At 39.1% G+C, this 23,461-nt stretch overlaps 1 protein-coding gene across 1 annotated transcript in view; it reads left to right on the plus strand.

Annotated features, from left to right (window-relative positions):
• faf1 (Fas (TNFRSF6) associated factor 1) overlaps positions 1–23,461 on the plus strand; it is a 124,624-nt gene that overhangs the window by 36,010 nt on the left and 65,153 nt on the right. Inside the window, exon 7 of the mRNA XM_060932117.1 lies at positions 23,274–23,379. Within this exon, the coding sequence (XP_060788100.1) occupies positions 23,274–23,379 (106 nt within the window). The remainder of the gene's footprint in view (positions 1–23,273; positions 23,380–23,461) is intronic.

The raw sequence follows: 23,461 nt of genomic DNA on the forward strand, positions 1-23,461 counted from the left end.
ATTTTGAAAATCCCAGATTTTCAAAATCCTGACAGTTGGGATGCTGTGTATGTTTTACACAGCGTCCCAACTGTTTTGGAAACATAGTTGCATTGTTTTATGATTTTATTAGCTGAAGATAACTTCATTTGATTCAGATATTCTTTTGCTTGAGGTTAGGGGTCATCAGTTGGCCAACCCAACAAGGTATTTCACTGGATGCTAGTCAAAACTGGTAACATTTAAGCATTGCTGTGAAAGCAGTTCGACTAGATGTCTTAGAGGCTGTCCACACGGCAACGGATTCAGGTGAATCTGATAAAATTGTTTATCATTTCGGCCTGGCGTCCACACGGCACCGGCGTTTTGGGGCATCCAAAACGAGAACGGGTTCCAGAGTGGAAAAATCTGGCAACGGCGCCGTTGCGAAGTTGTCTGGATGAGTAGAACGGATTTGTTTACGATGACATCACAACCACATGAGTAGAACAAGCAGCACTCTCGGTTTTGTATGAACCACTGCATTGCATTCACTTTTGTATACAGCTTTTCTTTTAAATAAACAAGTAACTGAACCATTTCTTGAATTTCTTTTTTTTATTGGATAAGGCTGCTTTTCAAAATGTTCACACAGAATATAAAAAGTTATATAAATTATATAAAAATGCTTTTTAAAATGTTCACACACAATAAGAAAATTAAGTTATATAAAACTATGCACACTAATAAAACTAATTTGTACACACAGAAGGCACGATTTCCTCGCGTAGTCGCAGCCATCTTCTTGTTGTTGTTGTGTGTTTGTTCCTGCTTCACGCCGGGTAGAAGAAGGGGTTTATGCGCATGCGTCCTACTTCTTCTATTGTTCTGGTGTCTCTGATGGGACCGTCTTACAGCACACGTAGAGGTGTGGCATGTGTATTGCATCGTTTTCAGCAAGCGTTGCGTTGCCATATGGACCTGATATTTTACTGATCCGTTGCCCATGTGGACGCAATATTTTTTAAAATAAAATCTCGTTGCCATTGTCGTGTGGATGTAGCCTTATTTTTGGCCATGAACTAGTCATTGATGGTTAAGCATTAAAGGATAACGGTTGACTGAAATGAGTCATGTTAGCTGCTTACCCTGTCCTCTGAAAGCAGGGAATTTTATGTAGTTGAAACTCCACAAATTTTATTTGATTACCCCTGCTGTAGTTCATTAGAAAGTGTTCAGTTACTGGTGTTCTTTTATGGTGAAGGAATATTGATTGGCACTTGTGTAACACTAGATGGCACTGTAAGCTCAGTTTTAAGGACCTGAACACTTTTTCTGTATAAGCAGTAACATATATCTTTTTTTATGTTTGAAATTGTAATCCTGGTTTTTGTATTTAATGAGGTGTAACACACACATGAGCTGAAGTCATGTTGGTTTTGTCAGAGAAGAGAAAATTGGCTGTACTGGAAAAGTACTGGCAATTTGGAAGTACTGCAGTAATTATCAGTCACATAGTGTGTGCTGTACTGACACATCCTGCCAAATAGCTGTCTATGTCCATGCAAGAGACAGACAGTGTTGCATCAGTGAATACTTCTGTGATTCCTTTTGCAATATTGGACAGAGAACAGAACCAGGAGTTATTCTGAGTCACGTTTGTTTTTAACTAAACTGTCTGGGACAAAAGCCAAAGAAAAATTGCCCTGTCACAACTGTCAGCCATGTAAATATTGCTTGGAATTTGTGATCATGAGACCACAAATGTCTGAGACCACTGCATCTGTTTTGCATTCTTTTTTCAATATAGAACAAATGCTTTCATTGCAAATTGTTATCATTCAAATAATTTTTACACCATTTTGATTGGCTGAGCAAACTGCAAATAACTGCCTGCAAATAATGGTCGACTCATGCAGTTGCTTCACACTTTTGTCAGCATGACTGACTCAATTTCTTTATCGTTTGACTCCTTGCGTGAACTTTTTTATAATTAGTATTTTAAAAATAATTTGAATAAAACAGTTATTGAACTCGGTTTTCACAAAATATCATGACTTGTTAGTGTCTTGCAAGCAATTATTTGCCTCTGCCTTTGGCATCGGCAAATAATTAATTGCTTGCTCGCCACTAACGAATCACGATATTTTGTTCAACCTCATCCAATAATTGCTTATTATCAGCAAAAAGTGGAGTGAAAAGAAGAATCATATTTACGTGAATTTCAGAGTTTCTTAGTGTTTTATGTTCCCTTTTTGTGTTAATGACAGTGTGCACTCGAGCTGGCATGGCCTCCATGAGTTTGTCTGAAAACCTGATGATCCATGCTAGAGCAAATCCATCAGCATGTGGCCTAAACGCTAGATTCAATAGAAGGGATGAGACTCATGGAAAATCCGACCTTTTGTACAAAGCAGTTAACATGGTCTATCACAAATTTGCTTAGATTTAAATAGTGACTGAGAAATTGTGCAGCATCTTGAATACTGAATAGTCGAGATGTTGCACTTTTTATTTAGAATTGTTCCACTGTTATGTCTCTCTAATATAAATATGCAGGTGATTTTATAGGAAATTGCGTGCGTCAATTGATTTGCATGCTGCTTTTGAAAGTTTGAAATGTTTTTAGGATTTTATTATTTTTTTTTTTTTGAAATAATCACCTGTGTATTTCTACTAAAACAATTATCCACCTCAGGCTCAGTGAATATTGGTGAGTAATAACCTCGATTTCGTCTCTGTTATAATTCACAGAGATTCACTTCGCCTTCGGTGAATAATTGTTAAATTATTAATACAACTGAAGTAAGAGTTGGGCTTTAATATTGGCATGGTGAGTTGTATATTAGATTCTAAACAAGCATACATGATATCCTGCTGGTTCATATCAGATTTCTCCATTACGGTGATGCACACATACCAAAGTTACTTGTGTGTTAATAGCATCTCTTCGTGGAGAATATTGTGCTTGCTAAATGTGATTTAAAAAAACAATTTTTTATATTGGGCTTTCATGGGGCATTCTATAATCTTTTAGGTTATAGAAATTGTATATAGAGGAAATAACATGGTTGTGTAAAGATATACGAAGTTTACCTTCGAGTGGTGAATGGATATATCATGAGTGAGCGAAGCAAAAGAAGAGTGAAATATTTTTCAACACGAGAAAATAAACTTCATATCTTCAAGCTAACGTATGATTTTCTTTTTATTATATAGACACATTCGCAAAAAGTACCCAAATTTCATCATCGATTTCCTCATGAGTGAAGATATTGGAAAATCTGTCATGGTTGTAGTTCTCCATGTCCTGGATGTAGTTCATATGAAAAATACGAGTGGTTTATTTCCCAGTAAAACACTCGTGTTAATGTAACACACATATGTAAGGGATTTGGCTATTTCACCCTCTACGGTGCGTAATATCATTAAACAATTCAAGAAATCTGGAGGAATTTCAGTGCATAAAGGGCAAGGGCATAAGCCCAAGCTGAACACCGGTGGTCTCCAATCCTTCAGATGGCACTGCATCAAGAACCATTGTTCATCTCTAGCTGATATAACCACATGGGCTCGGGATTACTTTGTCAAGAACTACAATATGGAGTTACATCCACAAATGCCAGTTAAAGCTTTACTGTGCAAAAAGGAAGCATTCTGTTGGCTGTGTCCAGAAGCACCATCAATTTCTTTGGGCTCCGAGGCATCAGAGATGGACCATCATACAGTGGAAACGTGTATTGTGGTCAGATGAATCTAGGTCTTTTTTTTTGGTAAGAAACGGACGCTATGTGCTCCGGACCAAAGACGTAAAGAACCATCCAGACTGCTACCAGCAACAGTGTGTCAGTGCCCTTGGCAAAGGTAGCTTACACTTCTGTGACGGCAGCATTAATGCAGAAAAGCACATTGAGATTTTGGAACAACATGCACTGCCTTCAAGACAACATCTTTTCCAGGCATATTTTAACAAGACAATGCAAAACCACATTCTACACACATTACAAAGGCGTAGCTGTGGAAGAAGAGGGTGCCTGTCCCCTCTGTCCTCAAGACAGAACGTGTGGAGAATTTTGAAACAAAAAAAATATAACCGCGACCCCGTACTGTTGCACATCTTAAGACCAGTTTGCAGGAAGAAGGAGACAAAATAACACCTGAAACGCTTCATCACTTGGTGTCATCAGTCTCTACACACCTTGTGTGTTGTGAGAAGGAATGGCAACAGGATAATGTGGTCAGTGCTTGACTGTCCCAACTTTTTCCAAATGTATTGCAATAATCAAAATTGAAGTGTTTATTTTGGAAAAACAATAAAATTCATGAGGAAAAAATATCAAATAATGTGCAATACAGGTCAATGATTTATTTACAAATCACTGTTTTCAGTTTTAATTCCAATTTCAACATACCACCCCCAATTTGGTGTTTCCTGTACTTACACATTTTATATTTATATCAAATACACAACCCTTTATAAATATTTATCCAAATGTAATATTTGATGATGCAACATATTCAGTTCATAATAATTTATTCTGTTTAAAACTCAGCCATCTGTCTGTCATTCATATTGATCAGCAGCTCTGCAGTTGTTCTTTCTACGGTATACGAAGGTCAATCTTGGTTTCTGATAAATCCCAGGTGCTCATGTGACCTAATGAATCTCTTCCAAAGATTGCTTTGTATTTATAGATTTCAAAGTCTTAATATTATTTATCACAGTTATTACTTTTTTGGAAAAGTGTTCGCACTCATTAAACACAATATTTGCCAGCTAAAAATAGCGAGTAGTGTTGTTCAACCCTCCAGCCGCTTAAAGGATCATGAGCAATAGTGTGAGAAGGACATCAGATTTGTGTGTGTGTTTTTTGTGCAAGCGTTCGTTTGTTTAATTATCTGTGTTGATTAGAGCTGCTGTTAGTCCCAGCGGGAGACCCCAGCGATGTAGCGACATGTGACTGTGTGTAAACTGGTGTCTCTGTCGACTTGTGTGGACACTGTACTCCGATGTGTGAACAGACACGAGAGAAAAAGTTAATAATGCGCTCTAACATAATGTTTTGATAATCATGCTCTGTTCAAAACATGTCAACAAGTCACATTCACACGTTCTCCCGCTTTTGTCAGGTGTTAAACATTTGATTAGGTCCTGATGCTGTTGTAACTTGAACTGTTCATGATCGGAATTTGAGTGTTGCTGTACTATAATTGTAGGCTTTATTAATGGTTTGTTGTTAGTCAGTTGGTAAATTTCGACATTTTAGATTTACACGTGGAAATGTATTTGAATAGTCAGCGATTTCAATTTACTGTAAATAAGTAAAGCCTGACCTCATCATACATTGACATTAATTTTAGAAACTTGGAATTATATTGAAAAAAAGTGGTTGTTGCATGGAATATTAGTTGTGTGTTATCCATAAAATATTTACCTAGTATAAAGTGCAAAGCCTGCAGTAAGTTGGAGGTCTGTACCTATTTTCCCTGTTTTCAATAACTAGCTTTAAGTCAGTAAAAATACCTCCTTTCAGATAAATGCGATATTTCATAGAAATAGATTTTAGCACATATAGGTTTCAGTTTTACTTATGAGTAAACTTGAAACTCGAAACCTATTTATGGTAAAATAAAGACAGGTTTCAGGTTTTATTTGTTTTAGCATACAGTGGGGCTTGAAAGTTTGTGAACCCTTTAGAATTTTCTACATTTCTACATAAATATGACCGAAAACATCATCAGATTTTCACACAAGTCTTAAAAGTAGATAAAGAGAACCCAGTTAAACAAATGAGACAAAAATATTATACTTGGTAATTTATTTATTGAGGAAAACGATCCAATATTACACATCTGTGAGTGGCAAAAGTATGTGAACCTCTAGGATTAGCAGTTAATTTGAAGGTAAAATTAGTGTCAGGTGTTTTCAATCAATGGGATGACAATCAGCTGTGAGTGGGCACCCTGTTTTATTTAAAGAACAGGGATCTATCAAAGTCTGATCTTCACAACACACGTTTGTGGAAGTATATCATGGCACGAACAAAGGAGATTTCTGAGGACCTCAGAAAAACCGTTGTTGATGCTCATCAGGCTGGAAAAGGGTTACAAAACCATCTCTAAAGAGTTTGGACTCATTGTTACCCTCCCCAGGAGTGGTCGACCAACAAAGATCACTCCAAGAGCAAGGCGTGTAACAGTCGGCGAGGTCACAAAGGACCCCAGGGTAACTTCTAAGCAACTGAAGGCCTCTCTCACGTTGGCTAATGTTCATGAGTCCACCATCAGGAGAACACTGAACAACAATGGTGTGCATGGCAGGGTTGCAAGGAGAAAGCCACTGCTCTCCAAAAAGAACATTGCTTCTCGTCTGCAGTTTGCTAAAGATCATATGGACAAGCCAGAAGGCTATTGAAAAAATGTTTTGTGGACGGATGAGACCAAAATATAACTTTTTAGTTTAAATGAGAAGCGCTTATGTTTGGAGAAAGGAACCCCCTGCATTCCAGCATAAGAACCTTATCCCATCTGTGAAACATGGTGGTGGTAGTATCGTGGTTTGGGCCTGTTTTGCTGCATTTGGGCCAGGATGGCTTGCCATCATTGATGGAACAATGAATTCTGAATTATACCAGCCAATTCTAAAGGAAAATGTCAGGACATCTGTCCATGAACTGAATCTCAAGAGAAGGTGGGTCATGCAGCAAGACAACGACCCTAAGCACGCAAGTCGTTCTACCAAAGAATGATTAAAGAAGAATAAAGTTAATGTTTTGGAATGGCCAAGTCAAAGTCCTGACCTTAATCCAATTGAAATGTTGTGGAAGGACCAGAAGCGAGCAGTTCATGTGAAGAAACCCACCAACATCCCAGAGTTGAAGCTGTTCTGTACGGAGGAATGGGCTAAAATTCCTCCAAGCAGGACTGATCAACGGTTACCGGAAATGTTTAGTTGCAGTTATTGCTGCACAATGGGGTCACACCAGATACTGAAAGCAAAGGTTCACATACTTTTGCCACTCACAGATATGTAATATTGGATCATTTTCTTCAATAAATAAATGACCAAGTATAATATTTTTGTCTCATTTGTTTAATTGGGTTCTCTTTATCTACTTTTCGGACTTGTGTGAAAATCTGATGAAGTTTTAGGTCATATTTATGCAGAAATATAGAAAATTCTAAAGGGTTCACAAACTTTCAAGCCCCACTGTAGATGAGTTGATTATGCACACAAACCTGTGGCTGTATGACCCATGTTATGATTAGTGGCTGAATAATGGTGTGTATGATTGATCGGTCAAAAGGTTTTGTCTGAAAGCTGTTGGACTGCTACTTACATAACGAATAAGTTATGCTTTGAAAATCTAATGGTGCATAAACAAAAATCCTCAGAGTATTGGTTTATAGTCTGAACAAAATGATTTAAAAAAACCTAACTTTTTTTTTTTTGTTAAACTGTGAAGCTATGAGTACATTTGTAGTTATCCCCTGCCCAAACAAAGTTTGGCAGGGGATATAGAAACTGATTCCATCCGTCCGGTCACGTTTTTGTTTACGGGCCATATCTTTAAAACTACTGAAGATATCTTCATGAAACTTTGTATTCATATCAAGCAACATGGGAACTGGTGCCTTTTGCTATTTTGGACTTTCAAAAAAGAAAGTATTTTCCAAAATTTGTACAAAAAAATGCATTTTGACTTAGTTTCTAAGAGCAGTGTTCGTTTCCGGAGCATATATCCAAAACTATTCATGATCTGGATTTGAAACTTGGTATACGTGTTAACAAGGTGATGTAGATGTGCTTTATCATACTAAGAAATTTGAGAAATTTTAATTTTTCATGTTTCCATGGAAACAATTTCAGACTTGGTCTCTCAGGTTAGTCTTAGGGGTAGGTTTTGTTTCTGGAGCAGAACTTGAAAACTATGAGTGGTATGGTCTTGAAAGTTGGTATATGTGTTGATTAAGTAATGTGTATGTGCCTTTTGATGATAAGAAATGTCTCATCTCATCTCATTATCTCTAGCCGCTTTATCCTTCTACAGGGTTGCAGGCAAGCTGGAGCCTATCCCAGCTGACTACGGGCGAAAGGCGGGGTACACCCTGGACAAGTCGCCAGGTCATCACAGGGCTGACACATAGACACAGTCAACCATTCACACTCACATTCACACCTACGGTCAATTTAGAGTCACCAGTTAACCTAACCTGCATGTCTTTGGACTGTGGGGGAAACCGGAGCACCCGGAGGAAACCCACGCGGACACGGGGAGAACATGCAAACTCCGCATAGAAAGGCCCTCGCCGGCCCCGGGGCTCGAACCCAGGACCTTCTTGCTGTGAGGCGACAGCGCTAACCACTACACCACCGTGCCGCCGATAAGAAATGTGAGAAATTTAAATTTTTAGCCCACCTGGACCCAAGGTCCAGTGGATTTGTGCCATTGGCTGCTGAGGTCAGTGTAAAGAGGTAGGGTTGGTTTCCTGCAGCAGAACTTGAAAAAGGTGACAATATCTTGAAACTTGGTATATAGTTGGCATATAGGGCGGGGGATATAGATGACTCTGTCTTGTTGCGTTTTGTTCCTGTTAAGCCACAGATCGCTGTAACAAGGAACACGTTAGTCACCCTCTATACCAAATAACACTGTAACACAATTTTTATTCCTGGGTAGTAAGCGAATAGTATGCCTCAAAAGTACAGAAAATGGATATTAATCCCCTCAAACTTTACTTTTGTGACTAGAACATTTGGTATTTTGAAATTTATCTATTTTTATTTAGAAACCAGGCAAACTGTCATTCATGAACTCAAAAAACACAACATACAAATCAAAATTAACTTGTATTTATACTAAAATTATACAAAATGACTACAAAAGATTCTGAAGTGAGGCTTTTTTTTTTTTTGAGATTTACGCTTATAAGTCGCCCATCATATTATCATTATCTTTTCTTAACAATAGATTTTGAAATGTACCTTTTTTTTAAAAAATGTGAACGAAAAGTTGCAAATTCGCTTGAAATGGGTAAATTTCAAAATGACAATGTCCAAAAACAAAGTTTGAGAGGAGTAATAGCCATTTTCCATACTTTTGCAGTATAAGCAAAAGAAATATCACCTTTCTACCCAGGAGCAAAAAAAATATTATTATTATTATTATAATATAGTGTAATTCCTAAACGATTATTCTGTTGTGAAGCAAGTACCATGAAAACATTTTAATGCTAACATCACACACAGCCGGTTGAGCCGTGAGAACTGGGGCTACCATGGCCATCCCAGGCAGATTTTGGAGATGATCTGTCGCATAAATTTGGGCGGAGTAAATATGTAAAAGAAGCCACGGTAGTCATGACGGTAACAACGGAAGACGCCGGTAAAACCAATGGCAGCAGTGACATATGGCCTCACGGCAATGACGGCAGCGTGTACGGTTTTCATGCATGCAATACAGAATAGCTACGGCAAGACAAAATAAGGCGACTTCACTTTCTACAGAATGTTGTTCCATGAACATTTTGAGCTCGATGGTTGCTATGGAATGCTACTGTAGCCCATGTAAGCCCCACGTATGCCTCAAGGATGCTCACTGATGCCTTCATGGTTGCGAAGGATGAATTCATCCGGCGCTTGACCCACGGCAATTTTCAACACGGCTAAACTTTTCAGGGATGGAAGCCACGCCCTCCTGGTTGTCAAGGTAGCTCCCTGGCTCTCAAGTATTCCAATGGAAAGGCCCAGAACGCATGCTGGTTGACCCCCGGAAGGCTTAAAATTGTCTATCAGCGTCTATTGTGAAGTGATTCCGGCTATGTGAGACAGAGACTAGGATTAAACAGTGCAGTCATTTTCCATAGCTATGGCCGATTAAAATAAAGTGTGTTCAGTGTTAGAACTGTTATTAGTTTATGGTTTTAATGTTTCTTGTTCCAACATTTTGGACATCATGTTGGATATGTTGAAAATCTGACTAGTCGTTTTCCTTAAAGGAACAGTCCACCGTACTTCCATAATGAAATATGCTCTTATCTGAATTGAGACGAGCTGCTCCGTACCTGTCCGAGCTTTGCGCGACCTCCCAGTCAGTCAGACGCAGTCAGATGCGCTGTCACTCCTGTTAGCAATGTAGCTAGGCTCAGTATGGCCAACGGTATTTTTTGGGGCTGTAGTTAGATGCGACCAAACTCTCCTGCGTTTTTCCTGTTTACATAGGTTTATATGACCGGTGATATGAAACAAGTTCAGTTACACACATTGAAACGTAGCGATTTTCTATGCTATGGAAAGTCCGCACTATAATGACAGGCGTACTAACACCTTCTGCGCGCTTCGACAGCGCATTGATATCTGAGCTCCGTATCAATGCGCTGCCGAAGCGCGCAGAAGGTGTTAGTACGCCTGTCATTATAGTGCAGACTTTCCATAGCATAGAAAATCGCTACGTTTCAATTTGTGTAACTGAACTTTGTTTCATATCACTGGTCATATAAACCTATGTAAACAGGAAAAATGCGGAAGAGTTTGGTCGCATCTAACTACAGCCCCAAAAAATACCGTTGGCCATACTGAACCTAGCTACATTGCTAACAGGAGTGACAGCGCGTCTGACTGCGTCTGACTGACTGGGAGGTCGCGCAAAGCTCGGACAGGTACGGAGCAGCTCGTCTCAATTCAGATAAGAGCATATTTCATTATGGAAGTATGGTGGACTGTTCCTTTAAAACTCCCCCCAGTTAGCCAGAGCACTGTTTATTAGGGTTATGACTGTGAAAGTGTTTTCAAAATTTCTACTTTCCTGATGTTGCATTTGGTGAACCTTTACTCATATATTACTTTTTTGAAGTTATTTTTGTTGGGTCATGCAAAAACCTCCCGCACCCAACATCACCTCACTTTTGATAAATACGTGTATATTAAATAAATAAATCATGATTATAAAATAAATTCATTGAAAGATGTGTAATGAATTTATTTTATAATCATGATTTATTTAATATACATGTATTTATCAAAAGCGAGGTGATGTTGGGTGCGGGAGGTTTTTGCATGACCCAATAAAAATAACTTCAAAAAAGTAATATATGAATAAAAGTTCACCAAATGCAACATCAGGAAAGTAGAAATTTTGAAAACACTTTCACAGTCATAACCCTACTGTTTATCCTTTAGAGTGTTTTATTCTTGGCCAGCTGTTTAGGAACATAATCCTCATATCCTTCAGTAATCTCACTTTAAATGGCACACTTTCCAGTGACCGCAACCTTGTAGATCTCCAGCCTCAGCACTTCATTATCTCCTCGTCGCTATTTTTGTGGAGTCAGGGTGGGATCTCGGATATATGGGGAGAACGAGTGTGCGCATAGGAGTTGGATGTGTAAGGTGGCCCTGTTGCTACCAGTAAACGTGTTGCCTTGCAGTACAATGAGGAGAGGACCTCAAGCCAAGTGAGCAGGCAAGCTGTTAGCTTCCATTATAAATAACTGTCACACCTAGCTAGAGAGACCACATGATATTCCTCTGGAGCTGTGAAAGATCTTTGCCTTTGCAGCTGTGGGCACTAACCGGTTATGACCGGCGCGTCTGTGATGAGTCATTGGTGTTATGATGTGCTGGGCTGTAATGCTCCTGCACCTGCAAGATTAATCATAAATTTATTGCTGTTGTGATATCAGCTTAATATTGCCATTGCAGCATCCAAGTGTGTGTATGTGTGAAACTGCCAAACACACTTTTTAGCTGTAAGTATGAGAAGTGATCAGTGCTGTAGATGCAGATGCAATAAACATGACAAGGAGCAACAATGTAGAGGAGATGAGGAGAACTTGATACAGAACAATGTATAGTGTATTTTGGCAGTCATTTATTTTATACAAGATAACCATCTTGGTCACAAGTTTTGTGTAAGTGTGTTGAAAAGTGCTGGCTCTGTTACATTTGCATAAGAAATGTTTTGAATAAATAATCCTTTGCAAGAATAGATTAAATAGGGAGTATGTTTTACTCAAAAATGTGTTTCTCACAAGATACAATTTGCTCTTTTCTATGGTTTAAACCAAAGTAGCCTTCTATAGTTGTATAGTGGTCAGAGGTGGACAAAGTACCCAGTTTCATTATTTAAGTCAAAGTACAGATCCCACTGGTCAAATGTTACTCCGATACAAGTGAAAGTTGTCTCATCTTAAATTTTTACTTAAGTAATGAAGTACTTGCTTTTAAAAATACTTAAGTACTAAAAGTACATTTTCTGTCAACCCATCATTGTATTGTTGCTACAACGCTTACAAAACCTAATGTCCTTACCAAAGACAGGAATGTGAATTCACAAAATGAGCATATGCTGTGCCATCATGGTGGTTTAACGTTAAGCTAGCTAGTCAGTGAAACTCCACCTGACATGCTAGCAAACTCTTTTCAAACTCAAAATCATATTGGGTAGCTAACGCTACTAGAAAAGAAAGATTTCTACATTGTGTATTTGGCAAGATTATGTTAAAACATATATTTCTGAAAGGACTTCAGATAAGTTAACGTTATTCATGTCAGCGTACCTCCATTTTTACATGCTAACTAACAGTGTCCAAGTTAACTAGCTCTGTGTTTTAATGTTAGCCGTGGACCAGTCTATGGCAACTTGGCGGGCAAATGCATAGAAAGTCCTTTGACTAACCGGACTGCATAGCTATTGTAGTGTTACCGCTAGCTCTAAAAGCACAGACAACTTTGTTGCAAGCTTTCTCTTGGAATAAAACGTTTACATCCCTCAATATGCTTCCGCAGGTTGGATGGCGAGTTTTTGTAGGCCGTGATGATGTGGTTCATTTTCAGCAAACATTTAAAACGAAACGAATCTTTAATCCTTTCAGAAATCTGAAACATGGGTTCTAGGTAAAACCATGAGTGCGTGCATTCCCCGGAAGAACCGCCTCCTTCCATTCTGCCATCGACTGAACGTGTTCAAATAATGCTGCTGAGAAATCACTGAACTTGATTTTATACAGTCTATGGACATGATGTGACCCTAGTGATTACTGATAGACTGTCTGAGTGTCACCTGCGAAAAAACCAATCACGTTTTAGAAAAGAAAAGAAAAAAATATCCACTTTCAAAGCTGCTTCATAGTAACGAGGACCTTGACGGAAATATAGTGGGATAAAAAGTACGATATTTGTCTTTCAAATGTAGTGAAGTTAGTCATAAGTTTCCAAAAAAAAATACTCAAAGTACAGATACTCAAAGTGTACTTAAGCAGGCCCGGCGCCAGGAACAGTTTACTAAGGGGGCAATTAGAAATCGCAAGGGGGCAAATATTTTTCATATAGTGTGTAATAATGATGGCGGTCTGACAACATGTTTCAAACAATTAACTGTGCCAACCACAAAACCACGGCCCCGAAGGTTGCTTTAGTCCGGGAAAATCATGTGACATATTACCAGGGCAGTTGCGCTTTATCAACACCCGTGCCCACCTGTTAACCCTCCCCTCTGATTTTCTCACAGACACGCGTTACAACCGGAAAGATGCCAAACATAAAACAACACACACAAACCTACAGGCAAGTCCTTTAAATTTAAAATACATACAAATAGCCCTGCGGCATGAAAACAAAACGTCAATGCAAGTCTAAGGTACTTGGCTCGGCGGCCAAAATCATAATTTAAAAAAATTAACAGACCCCGCGGCTGCACCAGTAATAGCCTTCCTGACTCGCACCGAGTCAACGCTAACCACTTAATCCGCGATCCCAGTTTAGGCGTGTAGGGGACTAAACACTCTGAAGTGATGAATTTTCACCCCCGCTGCATGGGGGGTGATGTCAACGACACACATTCTTACGCTATTTGCGCACAAAGCGGACCATATATGAACACATACACTAACATAAACCGAGATAAACTTAGCCTACAAAGAAAGAAAATGGATTCACAATATTGTGATTGAATTCGTTTAATTCGGTGGGGGAAAGACTACTCCCGTAAACTTGACTGCATATTACAGGATATTGCAGAGACAGTGCACTTGTAAGTGTCATAACAACCAATCAGATTTGTTCTACTGTGCCAGTTTTAGTAGTGATTTATGTGAAATGTATTTTTGTGCAATGCGCAACCACTTAATATTTCGTATTTGAAAATGCAAATTATTAATACGTCTATAATACATTATATTTTCATAAGAAAACAAGTGATCTGAGTCTCCGTTGAGGGGGCGGGGCTGTAGCCACGAGGGGGCGACGCCCCCTTTGGCCCCCCCCACGGCGCCGGGTCCGTACTTAAGTATAGTACTCAAGTAAATGTACTTCATTACTGTTCACCTCTGATAGTGGACTATAAAGAGTGCACACAATTCTGTTATACTGCATAACAAAGTTGAGCCAAAGATGGCGCGAGTCTGAGTTCTGGTGTTTGCAAAGTAATGTTTATACTAGTGTGTGTGTGTGTGTGTGTGTGTGTGTGTTTTTAATTTTTTTTAAATTCATTAAAATATTTTTGATAATTTTCTTGCATGTCACAATATATTATTATTATTATTATTATTATTATTAATTTATTTTTTAAAATGTTTTAACTGTAAATGCCACAAAAAATAAATCTAGGTTGTGGTTTGAGCTCTCTTTCAAAAATTTAACAATTTCATCCCAAAAAGTTTTTTTTTTTAAAACCTTTACCATGATTTAGCTAATTATATTTGAGAAAGGATGATGACCAAAGATGAAGCTGATAGCTTTACAAGGTAATCATTTAGTGAAATCTGTTTTATCAGCACAATCTGAATGTAAATAGAATATTTTATTACCTCGCCCGGGACGGAGTCCACCAAGGGGTGAGGTATTGCTTGTTTTCGGTTGGGTTTGTTTGTTTGTAAACGATGTTACGGGAAAACTTCATGAAACTTTCAGGATAGATGGGCATTGGTCTCAAATAGAACCTCCAAAATTTTGAGGGTCATCTGGCCAAAGTCAAGGTCACGGTGACCAAAAAGGTAAAAAAAAACAACAACAACAACAACAACTCTGAGCTCAGACTGCAGGAGTGCTCCCTCGGAAAGACTCCTCCCACAAACACGCTGATTGGATCGCTACCTGCCTCAATTGCATACACTGCTGTCACTGGATAGTTTCTTGGTTCGTTTACATATGCAAAGGAAGGGGTTTTGGCCACACCTACTTTTAAACCCCATTGATGATAACTTCCTTGCTCTGTTAATTTATTATTAGAAATATAAATTATAAATAAATGGACTAGACTAAAGAAATTGCTTTCAGACATGTTTATGCTTATTACAGAGGGAAAGTGCGTTCCACTGAGCTCTAGCGCCGGGCCATTTCCAGGGAAATAAGAGTTTGGGTCATGGTGACGGTGTGTGCATGTCAGCCTTGGTTCAGTGGTTTCAGTTTCGAAAACTGTAAGAGATGAGAGTAGAATAATATAAAGTACAGAGACTTGGTGGGCGGCACGGTGGTGTAGTGGTTAGCGCTGTCGCCTCACAGCAAGAAGGTCCTGGGTTCGAGCCCCGGGGCCGGCGAGGGCCTTTCTGTGCGGAGTTTGCATGTTCTCCCCGTGTCTGCGTGGGTTTCCTCCCGGTGCTCCGGTTTCCCCCACAGTCCAAAGACATGCAGGTTAGGTTAACTGGTGACTCTAAATTGACCGTAGGTGTGAATGTGAGTGTGAATGGTTGTCTGTGTCTATGTGTCAGCCCTGTGATGACCTGGCGACTTGTCCAGGGTGTACCCCGCCTTTCGCCCGTAGTCAGCTGGGATAGGCTCCAGCTTGCCTGCGACCCTGTAGAAGGATAAAGCGGCTAGAGATAATGAGATGAGACTTGGTATATTTTACTTCTGTGATTCTTAAATTTTTCATTTTTGGATTACGCTTAATTTTTGTGGCTACCGCCTCATAAAGTAAATATATATGCTATATTTACTGTATGGACATGGGATCAGAAAACAATCTTATTAATGAGCAGTAGCCACATGTACCCATAGGGTACCTATTTTTTTGTAATATCTTCCTTCCTATTCATTATAAGTGCTACCGGGCAAGGTTTGTTTTGCCTGGCAATACTTGATTATATTTTATTTTTATTTATTTAAGTAATGCCCTAGCATCCATTTGAACCACTACACTGGTGTCTAGTAGCACAAAACACTCAAAGAATACTGAGAAAAGTCAATATTGCTACATTGAGAGGAGCATTGTGTGTCAGGAACATTTGTGTGAACACGAGTCTTTATTTCCTCTTCCTGGGTGTCTGGCCATGGGCAGCAGATGGCGCAGCTGGAGCTTAAACCCAAAACCCGAATGTAGACTGCCTTTCTTCACGGCCTGTCAGTGTTTTGGATAATACTTTGTAGACAAGCGTCCGTTGAAAAGTCACGTCCTTAAAAAGTGTTGATCAACTCGAATATATTTGCTAATATGAAATTCTGGCATACACAGCATTAAGCGTTTTGCCTCATTTGCATCCACGGTTGCATTGAGAGTCACGGTATGCGAATTAGCCGTTACTCTTTCAGCTTGTTTAGAGTTCATCATCACGAGCAGCGTCTCGCTGTTATAATTGGGTGCAGGCTGTGAAAATGGGACATTACTTAACAAATAAAAGCCACTGTAGGCAATTACTGCAAAGCACATCTCAGTTCGCCGTCACCAAACAGATTAATCAAACATATCCGCGCATCTGAGCCTGCTCATTTCTCTCCTCTGTTTGAATGCAAATAAAGCGCCGGCTGCGAGACTTTCAGGAGAGACTCTGTCCAAGGTAGTTACAGAAATCCAGTGAAGAGCCAAGCATAATGAACACACCCGCCCATGCTAACATGCACCTCCCTTTCTCATATCAAAAAATGGAGCATTATGCAAAGCGTTAATCTCCAGCATAAATAATCGAGCCTGCTGAATAATTTAAAGCAAATCATCTATTTCTGTTGCTTCCAGATGATGTGTGTGTCTAAGGTTATTTTAATTTGAACTCCAGATTTTTCAAATATAAATGGGTCATTGAACATTTGGTATTTATCTGAATTTTTTAAACTCTGATCTCTGCTGAGATACGGAGGCCTGAGCAATCTGGTGGGCTGGCACAAAATAAACTGTTTAACAACAGCGAGTATGTGGACTTGTCTTATTACAACAAGGGAAGCAATATAACACATTTTAGTAGGAAGTTTGATATGAAATAAGATGCAATATATGATTTGTATCTTTACATAACTGTTACCTGAGTGTGGTGGTGTTGTGTGTGTGTGTGTGTGTGTGTGTTAGTTAAAGCCAAGCAAAACCCAAAAAATAAACTACTTTTATACTGACCGATAATAGCCATACAGTATGTTCTTTGTTTGTTTTTTTTCTTTTAAAATAAAATGTCCCTGGGTGCTGCCATCTTATTCTCCCCGAGGTTCAAATATCACGCTCTGAGTACAAATTACGCGAGAGAATCTGAGATTGTGACGTCACTTACCCACCGCATGACTTACTGAGGCTGAGAGCTAGTGGATACATCGCTTCTAAATTGTTGTAAACAACCCTAAAGATGCCCAGGTGTCAAGCGTTTGGATGTAAAAATAAGCCTGATTATTGAAGCAGTGAACACACACACACATACCCAGCCTTTGAGAAGCTGTTTTGCTGACTATAAACATTCCATCACTGGCTACTCCGTGGTTTTGTTTTGGGGTGGTTGGTTTTTTTTTTGTTTTTTTCCCCCCAATTTTTTTTTTTTATTTTTCTTGTGTTTTTCTGTGACATACTTTTGTTTGTTTTTATTCACTGAGAAAAACAGTCTTTTTAGATGGCAAGAATCATCTTGCTATTACAACAGACACTGTTTATTAGTATCTGTGTCAGTACTGCATGTGTGTTATCCAGCTGAGTGAGATTCACACTTCATAAACGTGAAGTCTGTTGATTTTTGTGTATTTTGTTGCCAGTAAAAATCATGGTTACAGAAAATTACTGATTAGAGTTTTAGAATTCGAAGCCTTTATTTCTTACATCACAGCACAGTGAAGTTCTTTCTCTGCATTTAACCCATCTGAAGCAGTGAACACACACACACACAGCAGCGAGAAGCTTCACTCCAGTACCCAGGGATGCGGGTTTAAAAAAAAAAAAATTATTTATTTATTTATTTATTTAAAAACCTTTATTTGATGGCTTTGTGTCACTCAGGTAAATGGTGTACTAGCGGGAGAGCTACAGTGCAAGTGGATATCCGGTTGCAATGCAAATGACTGCGGCCAGATACGCCTATTTTTAACAATATTTTAACTTTTTTAAAATGGATAAATTGTTAAAAATGTATTTTTAATTTAAACTTGTGGTGACTTGCCGTGATCAGCAAACAGAGTTTATTTTTTGGCTTTTGTTTGGCTTGAATGAAGGGAAATGAGAGGCATAGGCTTTACTGAAGTCTATTCCTGCGTGGTACTCTAGGCACTGATGGTGGCTCCACTCTTAATCTGTCAATAAAATCTGTTAAGACTGCTCCTCATTTACACAGAGGCTTGTTTTCTGTGTATAACAGCCAGTGACATTTTATTTCCAGTGTGGTCTGTGAAGAGCTAAGAGTGCATTGTGTTATGGTGGGGGTTTTCAGGACCAGGTGCTGATGGGAGCTCTGAGGGCTGAACTTTGTTAAGCCTGGGCAGATTAACCTGCTGCTTGAGCTTTTGAGAGGAGACAACTTAAAATATTTCCCTCTATAACTAATTATACCACGGAAATGAAAAATAGTACTGATAGACTGACAGGTATCTGTTGTTTTCTTATATTAGGACACTTGTAATGTAGATTCATGGCTCGTATATTCCCAACAAAACAGACTGCAATACTGCAATTCATTACTACTGTGAAAATCCCTCCTGGAATTTTAATACATTCCAGTCTCTGTAGTTTACAAAGAATGGTGCAGAAAAACAAAAAATACAGGGGGGTATTCTGCAGGTAGAGGGAGGTCATATGCGAATGGCTAGACTTGTCTGAGCTGACAGGAAGGCTATGGAAACTCAAATAACCACGGTTTACAACTGTGATTAGCAGAAAATCATCTCCGAATGCACAGCACATCAAGCCTTGACACAGAATGGCTTCAACAGAAAAGCAGAAGATTGAGAAGAACATGAATCTTAAGCTACATTGGCAACACGCTCACCAAAACTGGACAGTTAAAGATTAAAAAAACACTTGTCTTTTTTTGCAACTTTCAACTGTCCAGTGTCTGTGAGCCCATGCCTACTGTAGCCTCAAATCCTTGTTCTTGTCTTTACTCACTTGATTTTCCATATTTTGTAGCATTACAACCTGAAACTAAAATGGACTTGATTTGCTTTTATATTTAAGATATATTATAATTGGATTATATACTCTAATAGTGAAATATAAAGGAAGAAACCTAAAAGTTGAGCATATGCCTTTGTTACTGTGAAGCATTTAATTTTTTTTTCTAGGAGACATGATTACAGCATCAAACTTCTAGCTCCTTGATGAAAAATTGCATATCATTAGCACATTTGGATAGTAGCTGTGTTTTTATAGCCCTGAGTGTATTGCTTTATTTTGTCCCCTGGTAGAATAACAGACACTAGCTTGTTTTTTTTTCCCCTTGCATCTTTTCATTTACAGTAATTATGGTCCACAAGACAATTTTAATTTAGAATTTGAACCTTTCTACATATATGTGGAATGTTGGAATGTAATTAGGATGATTGCTGTGACTGTTGAAGCAAAGCCTATATGTTTGACAGGTGCGATTCCTCACCCACAATTTGTTGTTCCTATATACATAGGTCAGGCTTCTGAAAAATGGAAGCTGGCATCATCTGGTTAAGCTGGCTATGAGAGAACCTAAAAGCTGAACAAGGACACAGATCTGATTTTAAATGACTTTTATAATTAGAAATAGATGATAGAAAAAAAAATTGCTCAGTTTGAACGGTGATTGCTTACGATGTCTTTAAAATAGTTAACATAGAAAGTATAATTGAATATAGGATTAGGATGCTGCATAGACATCAGCTTTAGGTTAAATATATGACAAATATAAACTTGACTAGAGGAATATAAAATATATGTGTGTGTGTGTGTGTGTGTGTGTGTATGTCTCATCTCATTATCTCTAGCCGCTTTATCCTGTCCTACAGGGTCGCAGGCAAGCTGGAGCCTATCCCAGCTGACTACGGGTGAAAGGCGGGGTACACCCTGGACAAGTTGCCAGGTCATCACAGGGCTGACACATAGACACAGACAACCATTCACACTCGCATTCACACCTACGGTCAATTTAGAGTCACCAGTTAACCTAACCTGCATGTCTTTGGACTGTGGGGGAAACCGGAGCACCCGGAGGAAACCCACGCGGACACGGGGAGAACATGCAAACTCCACACAGAAAGGCCCTCGCCGGCCATGGGGCTCGAACCCGGACCGTCTTGCTGTGAGGCGACAGTGCTAACCACTACACCACCATGCCGCCCGTGTGTGTGTGTATGTACAGTGGTGCTTGAAAGTTTGTGAACCCTTTAGAATTTTCTATATTTCTGCATAAATAGGACCTAAAACATCATCAGATTCTCACACAAGTCCTAAAAGTAGGTAAAGAGAACCCAGTTAAACAAACGAGACAAAAATATTATACTTGGTCATTTATTTATTGAGGAAAATGATCCAATGTTACATATCTGTGAGTGGCAAAAGTATGTGAACCTCTAGGATTAGCAGTTAATTTGAAGGTGAAATTAGAGTCAGGTGTTTTCAATCAATGGGAAGATAATCAGGTGTGAGTGGGCACCCTGTTTTATTTAAAGAACAGGGATCTATCAAAGTCTGATCTTCACAACACATGTTTGTGGAAGTGCATCATGGCACAAACAAAGGAGATTTCTGAGGACCTCAGAAAAAGCATTGTTGATACTCATCAGGCTGGAAAAAGTTACAAAACCATCTCTAAAGAGTTTGGACTCCACCAATACACAGTCAGACATATTGTTTACAAATGGAGGAAATTCAAGACCACTGTTACCCTCCCCAGGAGTGGTCGACCAACAAAGATCACTCCAAGAGCAAGGCGTGTAATAGTCGGCGAGGTCACAAAGGACCTCAGGGTAACTTCTAAGCAACTGAAGGCCTCTCTCACATTGGCTAATGTTAATGTTCATGAGTCCACCATCAGGAGAACACTGAACAACAATGGTGTGCATGGCAGGGTTGCAAGGAGAAAGCCACTGATCTCCAAAAAGAACATTGCTGCTCGTCTGCAGTTTGCTAAAGATAATGTAGACAAGCCAGAAGGCTATTGGAAAAACGTTTTGTGGACGGATGTGACCAAAATATAACTTTTTGGTTTAAATGAGAAGCGTTATGTTTGGAGAAAGGAAAACACTACATTCCAGCATAAGAACCTTATCCCATCTGTGAAACATGGTGGTGGTAGTATCATGGTTTGGGCCTGTTTTGCTGCATCTGGGCCAGGACGGCTTGCCATCATTGATGGAACAATAAATTCTGAATTATACCAGCGAATTCTAAAGGAAAATGTCAGGACATCTGTCCATGAACTGAATCTCAAGAGAAGGTGGGTCATGCAGCAAGACAACAACCCTAAGCACACAAGTCGTTCTACCAAAGAATGGTTAAAGAAGACTAAAATTAATGTTTTGGAATGGCCAAGTCAAAGTCCTGACCTTAATCCAATTGAAATGTTGTGGAAGGACCTGAAGTGAGCAGTTCATGTGAGGAAACCCACCAACATCCCAGAGTTGAAGCTGTTCTGTACGGAGGAATGGGCTAAAATTCCTCCAAGCTGGTGTGCACAACTGATCAACAGTTACCGGAAACGTTTAGTTGCAGTTATTGCTGCACAAGGGGGTCACACCAGATACTGAAAGCAAAGGTTCACATACTTTTGCCACTCACAGATATGTAATATTGGATCATTTTCCTCAATAAATAAATGACCAAGTATAATATTTTTGTCTCATTTGTTGAAATGGGTTCTCTTTATCTACTTTTAGGACTTGTGTGAAAATCTGATGATGTTTTTGGTCATATTTATGCAGAAATATAGAACATTTTAAAGGGTTCACAAACTTTCAAGCGCCACTGTGTGTGTGTGTGTGTATGTGTGTATATATATATATATATATATATATATATATATATATATATATATATATATATATATAAATAATATGTATGTACGTGTGTGTGTGTGTGTGTGTGTGTATATATATATATATATATATATATATATATATATATATATATAAATATATAATATATATATATAAATAAAAATGTATTTATTTATCTAACAAACGTGTATTGTAATTAAAGTAGCTTTTTTTTTGGGGGGGGGGGTGAAGTTCCAAATTCAGATTATTTTCTTTCTTTTATTTTGTGCAGTTATGATTTTAGGCTTTGTTAGCCAATAAACCCCTTACACTTCAGTGAGTGTTTTGTATTCATTAGATACAAAATACTATTTGAAAAATAAGCCATCCAGGTATTATTTGTTTTTTCACCTTTGTCTGAAAAAGCTTTGGGTTGGCTCTTACTCCACAGCCTGTGCATCATCATATATGCATTTGCTCCTCCGAATGTGCCAATTTCCAATCTTCCCTGCTAGCTACAACAAACATTACATTTACATATTGATTCCACAGTTTTAGTCAATGTAAATATGCTGTCATTACAGTAAATGTGAGCCTCTGTTAACATAAGCGTGTCCAAAGCTCCTCAGCTTAAGGCAGTAGTTGCATAATTAATGTGCATGCCACACATTAATTCCCGGCTCTCCTCTTGCTTGCAGCTTGTGTTTGAACCATGATTAGCTGGCCACCACTTCTCTAAGATGATGATTCATATTCATGTGCACAAGCAGAGCGTTTTCTCCAAATGCTACTTGACCTCCACCGTTTGTGATTAACCAAGCGCTCTCCTGCCACATCTGTTGGAGCCTACTCGCTGTCCCTCATGAATCTATGACTCACTTTCTGGCACTTTGTGAGGTGTTTAGACCCTTTAACTCGGACCACTATAATGGTGCAATGCTCCAGATGGCCCTGATGATGGAGGTCTTTACTGCCCTGCTGAGCTGGGGCTGACAAGCAGCAGGTATCCACGGTTGTGGTGGTGAGGTTATGAGAGCTGCAGGGTACCTGGGGTGTGTCTGAGTACACAAGCTCTTGGGAAATGGAGGGAAGCTCTCCTCATGGCAGGGAGAAGTAGTATGCGAGCCCTGACTCGTCCCTCTGCTTGACTCTAACTCACTGTCGCTTTTTTTTTCTCTTGTTCCCCTCTGCTGTGCAGCGTCCAGCAGGAGTCATTAAATCAAAACTACCTGCTGATCGTCAGCCACCGGGAAGCTCAGAGAGAGTACAGCCTCAATTTCCCTGGCAGCAGAACCATACAGGAGGTGAGACAACAACACACACCCCTCTCTGATCTCTACATCTCTTTCACACTGCATCTTGCTTCTATGTAATATATATATACAC

This window comes from Neoarius graeffei, chromosome 10 (assembly GCF_027579695.1).
Source record: "Neoarius graeffei isolate fNeoGra1 chromosome 10, fNeoGra1.pri, whole genome shotgun sequence".
NCBI classification, from domain to species: domain Eukaryota; kingdom Metazoa; phylum Chordata; class Actinopteri; order Siluriformes; family Ariidae; genus Neoarius; species Neoarius graeffei.